Below are 12,193 nucleotides of genomic sequence, written 5' to 3' on the forward strand. Positions count from 1 at the left end.
CTTAGTACAGCTATCCACTATGATTAGGTAGTAATCACTGTTTACTGGTTTGGCATCGTCAGTGTGTAACCTAGACCATGGGTTCTGCCTCTCTGGCCATGATTGATAGTTTATTGGCAGGGCTTTGGCTGTGAGCATACAAACTTACCACATTCTCACCAAGCTTTCGATATCTCAGTCCATAGATGGCCAATAGATATGACTCTTCGTTTGGGCCTTCATCTTTGCCATTCCTGGATGTGAAATTGTTGCAGTACACTTTTTTGTAATGTAGTTGGAACCACCACCCCTTTGGGCACACATCAAAATATCATCGCAAAGTGAAAAACTACAGGCATTCGTATATTTATTCTGTTTATTTTCTAAAGCTTCTTTTATTTTTACCACCTGACTGGCCTTCGTAGGATTTTCAAGCGAGATCATTGCCAGTGCCCCTGGACTGGCTCTTGTGCAGGTGGCACATAAAATGTAACATTTTGAGCATGGCTGTTGCCAGTACCGCCTGACTGGCCTTCGTGCAGGTGACATGTAAAAGCACCCACTACACTCTCTGAGTTGTTGGCGTTAGGAAGGGCATCCAGCTGTAGAAACTCTGCCAAATCAGATTGGAGCCTGTTTCGTGTGTCTTTGCCTCAAAACGTGACATCAACAAATGTTTTGCTCATGAAATGTAATTTATCGCCTGTTAAACCACCTGCTATTCTTGCTGTTTTACATAATCTCAGTTTGTCAATATTTTCCAAGTATCCGCTTTTATAATCGTGATGTTACTACCTATGTCTAACTGTAATTTGGTATCCATATCATTTATTTTTATGTGCATAAATTTTTTTGTTTTCCCATCACAATCACTCTCCACTGAAAACACCTTGGAACTTTCTGTGTTTGAGACTCATAGTTCCACAATGACTCATGTGTCCCAGCTTCTGACAACTATAGCACTTTTTTGTTTTTAAACAGACAATCCTTTTTGTAGTGTAGGCCCCCCTCCCCACAACCATAACATGGATTGGGCCCTGACACTTTGTTTTTGATTTTGCCACCTGGGACGATACATTTGAATTTTTGCAGAGTCTTTATGTTGTAATTTTTTCACATCAAGTTCAAGATTTACCAGAGTCTGATATTCTTCTGTGATGGTCTGTTGAGATAAATCCTGATTCACTTGCTCCATTATCGAGATAATCTTTGCCTGAATTTCTCTATCTTCAGGTGCTTTGAAATTACTGGACTTCGCTGACTGTAACTCAGTTAATTGTTGATGTTGTAGTATTTGTTTTTGCAATTCCTGTGGTTGTTCCTGTTGCTTCTCTTGAAACTATACTACTGTGGCTAATAGGTTTGCCATAATGCAGAAATTGTCAAATAACCATTGTGAGTTTCGAACAATCCTTGTCAACAGATGTTATACCCTTGTGGATAAAAAAACATGCACTGCAACAGTGTAATAACAATATAATCGAAACAAATAGAATGTAACCACACAAATGTAACATCATTGTTTTAAGAACCAACAATCCAAGATGCTAACTCAAACTGTAAACTTTGAACTAACAACACACAAACTGTGGAACAAGCATGAAATACTCACTTACTCAGACGGCTACTATTTATATGTAATGGTCCAGTCCTTTCTCGCCAGAGGGTATCATACTCTCGCACAACAGAAACTAACTTGCTTCATCTGACAGACTTATAAAAATACATAAAAGTATTGTCTTTTTTTTGGATCGATGTCTGAAACTTAAGAACGTAGTGCAAGTGGATGCCATTTCAAAGATGGCAGTCGACGAGGATTTAGTTGCTATGATGGAGCAAATGAAATGATTATATGCTGCCTTCTGTGAGGGCCTTGTTCTGTTAGGGACTAGAGATGAAATATATTCCCTTCTCCAAACTTATTTTGCTTCTCTGCTTTGTTTTGGAATTTTACATGTTTTTTGAATATTGGTAATTTGGTGAAGCATTAAGGGGAACAGACTTCATAGTATACAAGATTTCGATTTACTAGTTCAATGTTTACAATTTCTGAATTGAAATGCCAGTGAGTTCAGTGTAGCATCCCATTTATTGAAGCTTGATAACACAAGTAAAGTTATTGAAGTTGTGTTGGTAGACACAGCAGCTTTGATATTGAAACTGATGAAGGAGAAAGCCTTTGTTTCTTGTATTGGACTTCTATTTAATTTTCCTATTTTTGTTATTCTTGTTTAATCCTTTAAACAATTCAGATTCCTCTGTCAAAGGTAATGCTTATTTATTCACAGTTTTGAATTAATCATGCATTATCTTGTAGCTTTAAGACTTCAATGATCATATTATTTACTTTTAGGATGACATTGTAGGGTAGGTATGAGAAGTTAGATGCATGTAAATATAGAACAGGTAGAATATTTGAGCTGGATATGGGAGCATTCAATCAGGAAGGCTTAATCACAGGTCATTTCTGAATGAGCAATGTTGTTGAAAGTGATACCATTTTGTCTTCTTTTCTTACACAAATACTATATCTGGATACTGTAAAATCCAGTATATCCAAATCTCTTAACGTTTTTTTCTCTCTTGTTCAAGATGTGATGAATATTTTGCAACTTCTTTTAATGAAGTGGAGGATTATTGCCTGATTTTGAATCCCAGATTTGTCAATTTCGTCTTTCATCTTTTCTGATTTCAGAAAAAAATTATCAGTCAAGTATTTAGAAAAATAACCCATAAAAATAACCCCATAGCTATCTCACACAAAATAATATGACCTGGTAGCATGAAACTGTACGTTCACTAAGTGTTTTATGTTTCTATTCAATGAGAATTCAATACAAATAACTTCTCAACCATCCTACCTTTCACCCAACAGTGAGGACATGATAGCTGGATTGAGAGAGTGCTCCTGCACCACTCATTTGTTGCTTATTGTCAGCTAAGTAGACTGGAGGGAAATATACTGAACTGTTTTACTCAGGGGCATAATGTACCTCTTGGTCCAGGAACCAAAGCCATTACTTTATAATTGTGAAGTTATAACCCTAAGTAGTAAACCACATTCCTTTATTAGTTGAGTTCTGTGGGCAAATAACTAGACTCCTACAAAATGTGTGATTTTGTGCTTTGTTTAGAAATTATTACTTTCCTACAGTACAAAGTTGGTTGAAAGAATATGTTCTGGAATTATTCCAATGTTTCTGTCTGTTTTTGAATCAAACATCTGAAAGTTGATCTTCCTGTGGATGTAGAGAAGCAAAACAACCAATTGCTTCAGGAAGTCAGGCAATATCCATTTTGATTGAAGAGTCAATTACATGGTAAAATAGAACTACTGATGTTAAATCATTAATTTTATTATAAAGTCTAAACATATGCTTTCATTTTGAATATTTATAGGGTTACAGTAACCTTTTGAAAGACATAAGTAGAGGAGATGTCGACAAAAGAAGAGCTCAGTAAATATTTCTATTACGTTTTATTTAAATTGGATTTTTACTTTATTAAAATGAGGAGATTGTGCTGTATAAATGTGATCACAATATACTGATATATATATATATATATATATGCATACACACACACACACACACACACACGCGCGCGCGCACACACACACACACACACACACACACACACACACACACACACACACACACACACACACACACACACAAGATGGTGAGGTAACAGGATTGTTAGCACAACAGGCACAATGCATAGTGGCATTTCGTCCATATTTACATTTTGAATTCTGTTGAGGTTGGCTTTGTCTATCTGGTAGTCCACACGTCTCTGTATGCACCCAAGCTTTCACCTCTCACTTCTCCCCACTCTCTAATCACGCTTCTTTGGTAATATCCTGCCACTTATATTATGACCTTCAAACCTCATGGGTATGCCCTGGCACTTACCACCCTCCATATCTCTCTCTGTCTTTACTCAATTATATGTTCAAGGGTTCATACCTTTGACCAAAATTCTTGAAGGTAATGCCCCAGCATGGTTGCAGTCTGATGACCAAAACAAACATAAAAAATATATAAATTATATCCTCAATTACTGCATGGCAGACTTGATGAACGAGAAGGAGTGGCAAACTGATCCTTATGAGTTGTATTTTGAAAATAATACACTCTACATGGACTTAAAAATATGCATCATTAAATATGATGATACTAAAAAAATATACAATGATTAACCGTTTAGCAATCAGATTACTCTGGGAAATGTAAAGCTTCTTTATTCACATCATTTTGAATTGATCATGGTTTATCTTGTAGCTTTGAGAATTTCATGAGATAATTGTTTATTTATAGAGACATAAAAATGATGATGATGATGTTGATGATGATAGTGATAATGATATGTGTCCCTTTATTTCTTTTGCAGAAATCTAGCAAAAGACTATATTGGAGAGAGCAAGGTTAGTTCTTATTATTTATTTATTTTATATGAGGCAACATGTTGCGTTTGTGTAGCTGTTGGAAATAAGTTAGTAGATCCTCTGTTAATGTGAGTTGAAACAGACAAGCATCCTAACCACAGACTTGTTATCTCTTGTCTGTTTTATTTCATCAAACCAGAGCCCTTAACAGTCGTTTTTAGATTTAGAATTTTTTGTTTTCAAAGGTGAATCATTTTGTGTATGGAGGAAGGGGAGTCTTCCTTTTTTAAAATAAGAATGTGTACAGAAGCATCACCACCACCAGTAGCAGAAATCTGGCTACTGGTTTTCAGTGCTACCCTGTTTAGCACCACCATTTGCTTCTTGGGTGCCTTTAGCATTAATTCTCTAACCTTCTTGCTTTTGGACCAAATCAACAGTTTCCTCTCCATCCATTTGTTTTTTTCTTCAGATGTTGAGGTCAAACAGCAAACAGCTTTACCAAATGAAAATGGAAACTAACTCACCCCTCCAGAAAAAGTTATTTAAAACACTTTTAAAGTGGAAGGGGTAGACCCAGCAGGATGCGGGATGAAGTGGTGAGAGAGGATCTTCAGAAGTTGGGTCTCATGGAGGGAATGACAGGGTCCGGGGTTCCTGGTGGTTTGCGGTGCTTGACAAGAGACATCAAGCTAAGTAGAGGTGTGGTTGTCCTTGTATACAGGAATGCCTACTGCATCCTTCTCTAGCTCAGCATTTGTAATCTTGGAGACTCATGGGTGCTGGTGCCATACAAAATCCACCCAGTCCAATGCCACATATACACACCCATTTTGGTGCTGCATAAAAGCATCCAGTGCACTCTGTAAATTGGTTGGCTTTAGGAAGGGCATCCAGCTGTAGAAACCCTGCAAACACTGAGAAATGGAGCTTGGTCGGCTCCTATCAGACTATCCAATCCTTTAAATGATGATGATGAAGATTTAGCTGAGCATAACATAACATCTTTCTTGAATTTCTGAATTCAGAATTGTGCTGAGGTCAACATAGATTTTCATCTTTTCATGTCTGATAACACAACATACAACAATTCAGGAGATAGGCAGAGGTAGCGTTTGTGGTTGGTAGGAGAAGTACCCATTCCTCCTTTCAAATATAAACTTGCTACATATAATAGACTTAACACACAGCCACACCTTTTAGTTTTTTGCAAGATTTAAGGGAGATTTTGCTGCTACCTTTTAGTGACTGCATTGAATCTTTTTTTAAGAGAGGAATATCAAAATCAGTTGACAGTGCAAGATTAAATGCCTTGTAGTATTATGTTACGTCCCTTTACTGCATCACTTCTCAAGTTAGGTAATATCCCCCATCAGTCAATGATTTCAGCTCTTTACTGGAAGTTAGAATGTATAGAGAAAAGGATTAGCTTTTTTTTAAAAGTGTTTCTGTGAGTCAGGTAATGTTTTGTTTCATTGAAGAGTCGTAACCAGTCCAAAAGAGAATTATTAATATCAAATCAGTGTTTTTATTATAAAGTCAAAACAAATGCTTTTATTGTAATCTTTTCTAGGAATATATAGAGTTCAAAAAGGAAGTGGATAATTATCCAGAAACATTTGGACGCAGACAAGCCAAGTAAGTGAATATATAACATTCTGCTTAACTTTGATTTTATATTTAATTATGAGGAGATTGTGTTGTATAAATATGATAACGATATAAGGAAATATAAATGTAGGAAACAGTAAGAGAAGCCATGACATTGTTGATATGAGACAACATGGAATCTATATGTTCAGTATTTCAACTTCAGTAAGTCCTGGTTATGCAACTTTTAATACACTATTTTTGTTTGTATGTATTTAACTGCAAGACAAAAGGCTCAAGCCTATTCCATACACCCACAGAACAGAGACAGGGGAGAATTTTTAGTTCAAGATCATTTCTTTCCCCAGTTCACATTTGAAATGAATTGAACAATAAAGGTTTTAAACTCTGATTAAAATTAAAATTCCCCATTTCCTGGTGCCATGTAAGATGTATCTTTAAAAGTGCCACTTTAAAAGTACCCAATGCCCTCTGTAAAGTGGTTGGAAGTGCATCCAGCTGTAGAAACTTTGCTAAAGCAGAGGACTGGTGCCTGTTGCAGCTCTCTACCTTTCAGTTCCAGTCAAACTGTCCAACCTATGCTTGCATAAAAACAGATGTTCAATGATGATAACAATGTTGATGATGATGACATCAAACTTTGGATAAAATCATCTGCCAATCTTGATTGCTTTATGATGAAAATGTGTCATTTTTATGAAACTGAAATTGAAAACAGATCTTAAATTTGATACAAATAACGAATAATGTATAAGAAATTATATCTTTTAAATCTTCTGTGCTACAAAGTCATGTAAAGATATATACCATTACATATAATAATCCTATTTAGATCTGCAAGATCTGTCAGTTAACATGATTGTCATCTCAGCCTGGTCTGTCTTCATTTTGCCCTGATTCAATTATAAAAAGTAAAACTTTTTTTACCTACAAGTAAAGACCTTTAGAAATTTTTCAAAAGTGTTTGTTTTATGGTAATCAGCATCATCATTACCATCATCATCTTCATCATGATCATCATGTATCACCATCATCATTTAATGGCATGGATTGGATATTTTGGCAGGAACTGGCAAGCTGGAGGGCCCCAGCAGGCTCCAGTTGTATGTTTTGGCATGGTCTCTGCTGCTAGGAGCCCTTCCTAATGCCAACTACTTTACAGAGTGTACTCAGCGCATTTTATGTGGCAGTAGCATGGGAACTTCCTACATGGCAGTTGCACAGGTGCTCTCATGTGGCACCAGCACCTGTGGCGTTGCCAAATGACTTGCAAGACAAAGGGCTCTTAGTTAAGAGAAGGGGAGGAATTGAGGGATATGGCTGTGAGACTGCGAAGAGGTTAGTGTATGACAGAGAGGCAGAGATAGTTGTCTTATTATAGAGAGGGTACTTGGCTACCTCAGTCAGCCAGGCAAGGAGAAGCAAGGTGGCACAATGTTAAGGGACAATAAAGATATTAACTTAGAACAATTAATAATCTCAGTCGTCACCAACAGACTTAAAGGCTCCCTTATTGAGTTTTGTATAATTACAAGAATTGCATCAATTCTGAAATCTTCTGTATTGGGAAGAGCAAGGATTGTAAGAAAGGTCCTTGATATCTAAGGAAACTGGTTGTGACCAGTTATCATGAATGCTGATTCTGAATGTAAAACATTCAGCACACTGTGAATGATAATAAAAATAAGTAGAAAGAATAATACTATTTACCTATAAATGTCCATAAAATCTCATTCAAATACATTTAGAAAAAAAACTGGCAAAACCTTCAGCATTCTCTAAAGATTAATAATCACTGAAGATCTTCAAAAGATTATATTAGACTGAGTAAAAAGTAAGCAATGTTTTGAAACATGAAATTTATCGCAATATATTTCAACAGCACGGAAATTTTATTCATCAAATACCAATCAACACATTTTTGCCAACAAGTTACAACTTTGTTTATTCCAGTAACATAAAAATCTGGAGTTCCGGATCTTATGAACTCTTTGAATGCTCTTTCGGTATTGGTTTGATTTTTGAACGCTTTCTCTCGCAGGAAACCATCAAGGTGCTTGAAAAAGTGGTAGTTGATAGGATAAAGGTCTGGGGAATAAGCTGGGTGGGGAAGAACTTCATATCCAAGCTGCCTCAGCTTCTGGAGAATCATTAGTGAAACATGTGGTTGAGCATTGTCATGAAGAATAATTGTCCTTCTTCTGATGACCAGTCTGGGACAGAGGAATAGCAGCTTTCCATTCACTTTGGCAATTTCATGGCAATATGTTTCTGCACTAATGGTTTTTCCAGGTTTTAAGAAGTTCTAGTGGATGAGTCCAGCAGTACACCATTAAACAGTCACCACAACCATCTTTTTGAAGAGCTCAGGTGTAGCCAAAGTTTTCAGGACTTCATTTTGGACCAACTACTGTGAAGATCATTTTTTGTTATTGTACAGAACCCCCTTTTCATCGCAAGTTACACTACGGTCAAGAAATGGATCAGACTGGTAATGGAGAAGCGATGAGCAAATTTCATATCTGTGCATTTTCTGATTTTCATTCAAATCATTTGGTACCCATCTATTGAGCTTTTTTGGATTTTCCAATTGCATGCAAATTGTTGCAGGTAGTTTTCTGCTAACTCGAAGTACTTTTGCCAATTTTCGAGTGGGCTTACGTGGATCTTTCTCAATGACAGTCTTTAATTGACTGTCATCAATGACAGATGGGCATCCATTACGCTCACAATCTTCAACGGTCAGGTCTCCACTGCGAAATCATTTAAACTATTTTCAAACTGACCACTCACTGGTCATTTCCTCACCAAATGTTTCATTGATATCACGAGCAGTTTCAGGTGCCTTACATCCTTTTTAGAAGTTGAATAACTGTTGTGATTTTAGTCTTGATCACATGACTTTGATTGTCTCGATTGCTGTTATTTGCTTGCAGTGCAACTGTGTGGAGTTCTGTTCTGTTTGCGGCAGGACGTGTTCAGTGTTAGATTTTAGTTAGTCGAGACTGTAGCAACTCGCTTCATAAAACTGTTATTGCGTTGAAGTTTGGTTTTGCTTACAATTTAGCAATCTTTGTTTCTATTGTAGATTGCTGTATTTTTAGTCAATTAAAACCTTTTAAATTTTGATATTCCAGTTTGGGTTTATAACAATAACAAAATTGCTTGAATATCACACTTCGACAGTTCCATTTCAGATGGTTATAACAACGGTGAAAAAGATATCAATGTTAATTTATTGATGCATTTGACAAGTCTATGTCTGTATTAAAGAGACAATTGCAAAAAAAAAAATGTGAAAAGAAAATTTTATTCTCTGCAAAAATTTGGTACAAATCCTTCATGTTTCAAAACATTGATTACTTTTTACTCAACCTGATATTTCAAATACATTCCTGTTTGATACGATGCAGACATCCACAAATATAATGCTTAGTGATAATCAGGAATTGAACCTATTCAAATGTATTGTTGATTTAGATTGAAATAATAAATTTACAAACACAAAATAACAGTTCTATAATGGTTCTTTTTGTGAGCTGATGTAGAAATAATGATGATGATTGTGATGTAAATTTGTTTCTTTCTTTTGCAGAAAATTTGCAGAAAAATACTTCAAAGACTTTGAGGTTAGTTGATATGATTTATTTACAATCCAGTATGTTGTTGACAGAGTGATTAGAGCATCGGGTGGAAGGCTTAGCGATATTTGTCTTGGTTGTCTACATTCTGAGTTCAAATATCAATGCAGTTAATTGTACCTTTCCCTTTTTGAATTTGGTAATAATAATAATAGCAGTCCAGGATTGCTAAAACACTTGATTGGATGCCTTGTGATATCTCATCCTGCCCTTTCCCTTCTCACAGCCATACTGTGAAACTGTATTGGCCTTTGTCTTTTCCTTAGATAACATTGTGCTGTAGACAGAGGGAGGCTTCAATGTAGATGCAACAGCTGGTCTTCTACACAGTTTCCATCTACCAAATTTTATTCACAAGAAATTGGTCAAACAATTACTGTGGTAGAAAACACTTGCCCAAGGTGCTGTGCATTGGGATTGAATCAAGAATCATGTGGTTTCAAATTGAATGTCTTACCCACCCAACCATGCCCACATCCATTTAAAATACAGCCATCCACTTTCACACCCACAAAGCAGGCACAAGCATTGATATGCATTTAAAAAGTTTATTTTGCAATAAAGATGGTGTAGTGTATGCAGGTTGTAGGCTATTGTTTGTCTATGAGTTCTGCCAAATGCAGGCTTTCTTTTCAGGTACATGACACTGCTGTCCCTCATCCCAGGGTCTCACAGGCCCACACCTCCCACACCCTCAGAGTTGGCACACTCAACGTCAGTTACATGGTAAAATAGAACTCATCATCATCATCATCATCATCATCATCATCATCATCATCATCATCATCATCATCATCGTTTAACGTCCACTTTCCATGCTAGCATGGGTTGTACAATTTGACTGAGGACTGGCGAACCAGATGGCTACACCAGGCTCCAATGTTAAATCATTAATTTTATCATAAAAGTCTAAACATATGTTTTCATTTTGAATATTTATAGGATTACGGAGATTTTTGCATTGAACTGGACAATAGAGATATTGACAAAGACAGAGCTAAGTAAATATTTTTATCACATTTTGTTTAAATTGGATTTTTACTTAATTGAAATGAGGAGATTGTGTTGTATAACTTTGGTCACAATATAGGCTGTGACTGTTGAGGACATGCGTAAGCTTACAAGAAATGAAGCTAGTATGCTCTGCTGGATGTGTAAGATTAGTGTGCATACATAGCATAGTGTAAACACCCTGAGTGAAAAGTTGGACATAAAAAGCATCAGATGTGGTGGGCAAGAGAGACAACTGTGCTGGTATGGTCATTTGTAGCATATGGATGAGGATAGCTGTGTGAATAAGTGTCACACCGTAACAGTGGAGGGAACATTCGGAGAAAGAAGACCCAGCAAGGCCTGGGATGAAGTGGTGAAGCACGACCTTTGAATGTTGGGCCTCACAGAGGCACTGACAACTGACCAAGACCTTTGGAGATATGCTGTGCTTGAGAAGGCTCAGCGAGCCTAGTGAGACCATAGCCGTGGCCTATGTCAGTTTTCTGTAACTGGCCCATTTAAGAGTAACCTTCAATCATTGGGCAATAAAATGTACTTGAAAAGACCTGCTGAGTCAAGTGAAATCATTGTTGTGGCTGATGCCAGTACTACTTGACTTGCACCCATGCCACATTAAGAACGCCATTCGAGCATGGTTAATGCCAGTGCCCCATGACTGGTCACAAGTCGCTGGCACATAAAAAGTACCTGCTACACTCTTGGAGTGGGTGGCATTAGAAAGGGCATCCAGGTGTAGAAACCTTTTCCAGACCAGATTGGAGCTTGGTGCAACCTCCTGGTTTGCCAGTCATCAGTCAAACGGTCCAACCTATGCAGTATTAAAGTGGACATTTAACGACAAAGATGATGATCTGGTGAACTGGCAGAACCATTAGCACAACAGGTATATTGCTTAGTGGCATTTTGTCCATCTCTACATTCTGAGTTCAAATTCTGTTGAGGTTGACTTTAACTTTCATCCTTTCACGTTTGATAGAATAAGTAAAATCTGAGCAGTTGGGGGCAATGTAATTGACTTAGCCCTCTCCTGAAGTTGCTGGCCTTGTGCCAGGATTTGAAACTATTCTACAATAAGAATAGGATGGAGAAAGTTGAGAGAGCTATTACCTGTTTTCACAATAAAAGGTCTCTCTCTCAGAGTGAAAGGTAGGTTGTATGATGCTTGTGTGTGAATGGTTATACTCCATGTTATTGAGACACGAGCTCAGAATGCAAAAGACATGCGTAGACTGGAGAGAAATGAAGGTGTTATGCTTTTGTGGATGTGCAACATCAGTGTGCATGCACAACAATGTGCAAATATATTGAGAGAAATGTTGGGGATAAGTAGAATGAAATGTATCATAAAAGAGAGAAGACTAAATTGGTCTGGGCATGTGATGCGTGTGAATGAGGACAGCTGCATAAGGAAGTGTTAGTTACTGAACGGATGGTACCTGCAGAGTAGGAAGACCCAGGAAGACATGGGATGAAGGGGTAAGGATGGATCTGAGAATGTTGGGCTTCACAGAAGAAATAACAATGGACCGAAATGTTTGGTGATGTGATGTTCTTGAGAAGA

The 12,193-nt window shown here is 37.1% G+C and overlaps 1 protein-coding gene across 2 annotated transcripts in view; it reads left to right on the forward strand.

Moving 5' to 3' along the window:
- LOC106877687 (uncharacterized) overlaps positions 1–12,193 on the forward strand; it is a 288,271-nt gene that overhangs the window by 151,759 nt on the left and 124,319 nt on the right. For both annotated transcript variants that reach the window (XM_089353047.1, XM_089353048.1), the window contains 5 exons: positions 3,379–3,437; positions 4,372–4,405; positions 5,940–6,004; positions 9,573–9,606; positions 10,561–10,619. In XM_089353047.1, the coding sequence (XP_089209173.1) occupies positions 3,379–3,437; positions 4,372–4,405; positions 5,940–6,004; positions 9,573–9,606; positions 10,561–10,619 (251 nt within the window). The remainder of the gene's footprint in view (positions 1–3,378; positions 3,438–4,371; positions 4,406–5,939; positions 6,005–9,572; positions 9,607–10,560; positions 10,620–12,193) is intronic.

Source organism: Octopus bimaculoides, chromosome 5 (assembly GCF_046866305.1).
Source record: "Octopus bimaculoides isolate indiv1 chromosome 5, ASM4686630v1, whole genome shotgun sequence".
Taxonomy (NCBI): domain Eukaryota; kingdom Metazoa; phylum Mollusca; class Cephalopoda; order Octopoda; family Octopodidae; genus Octopus; species Octopus bimaculoides.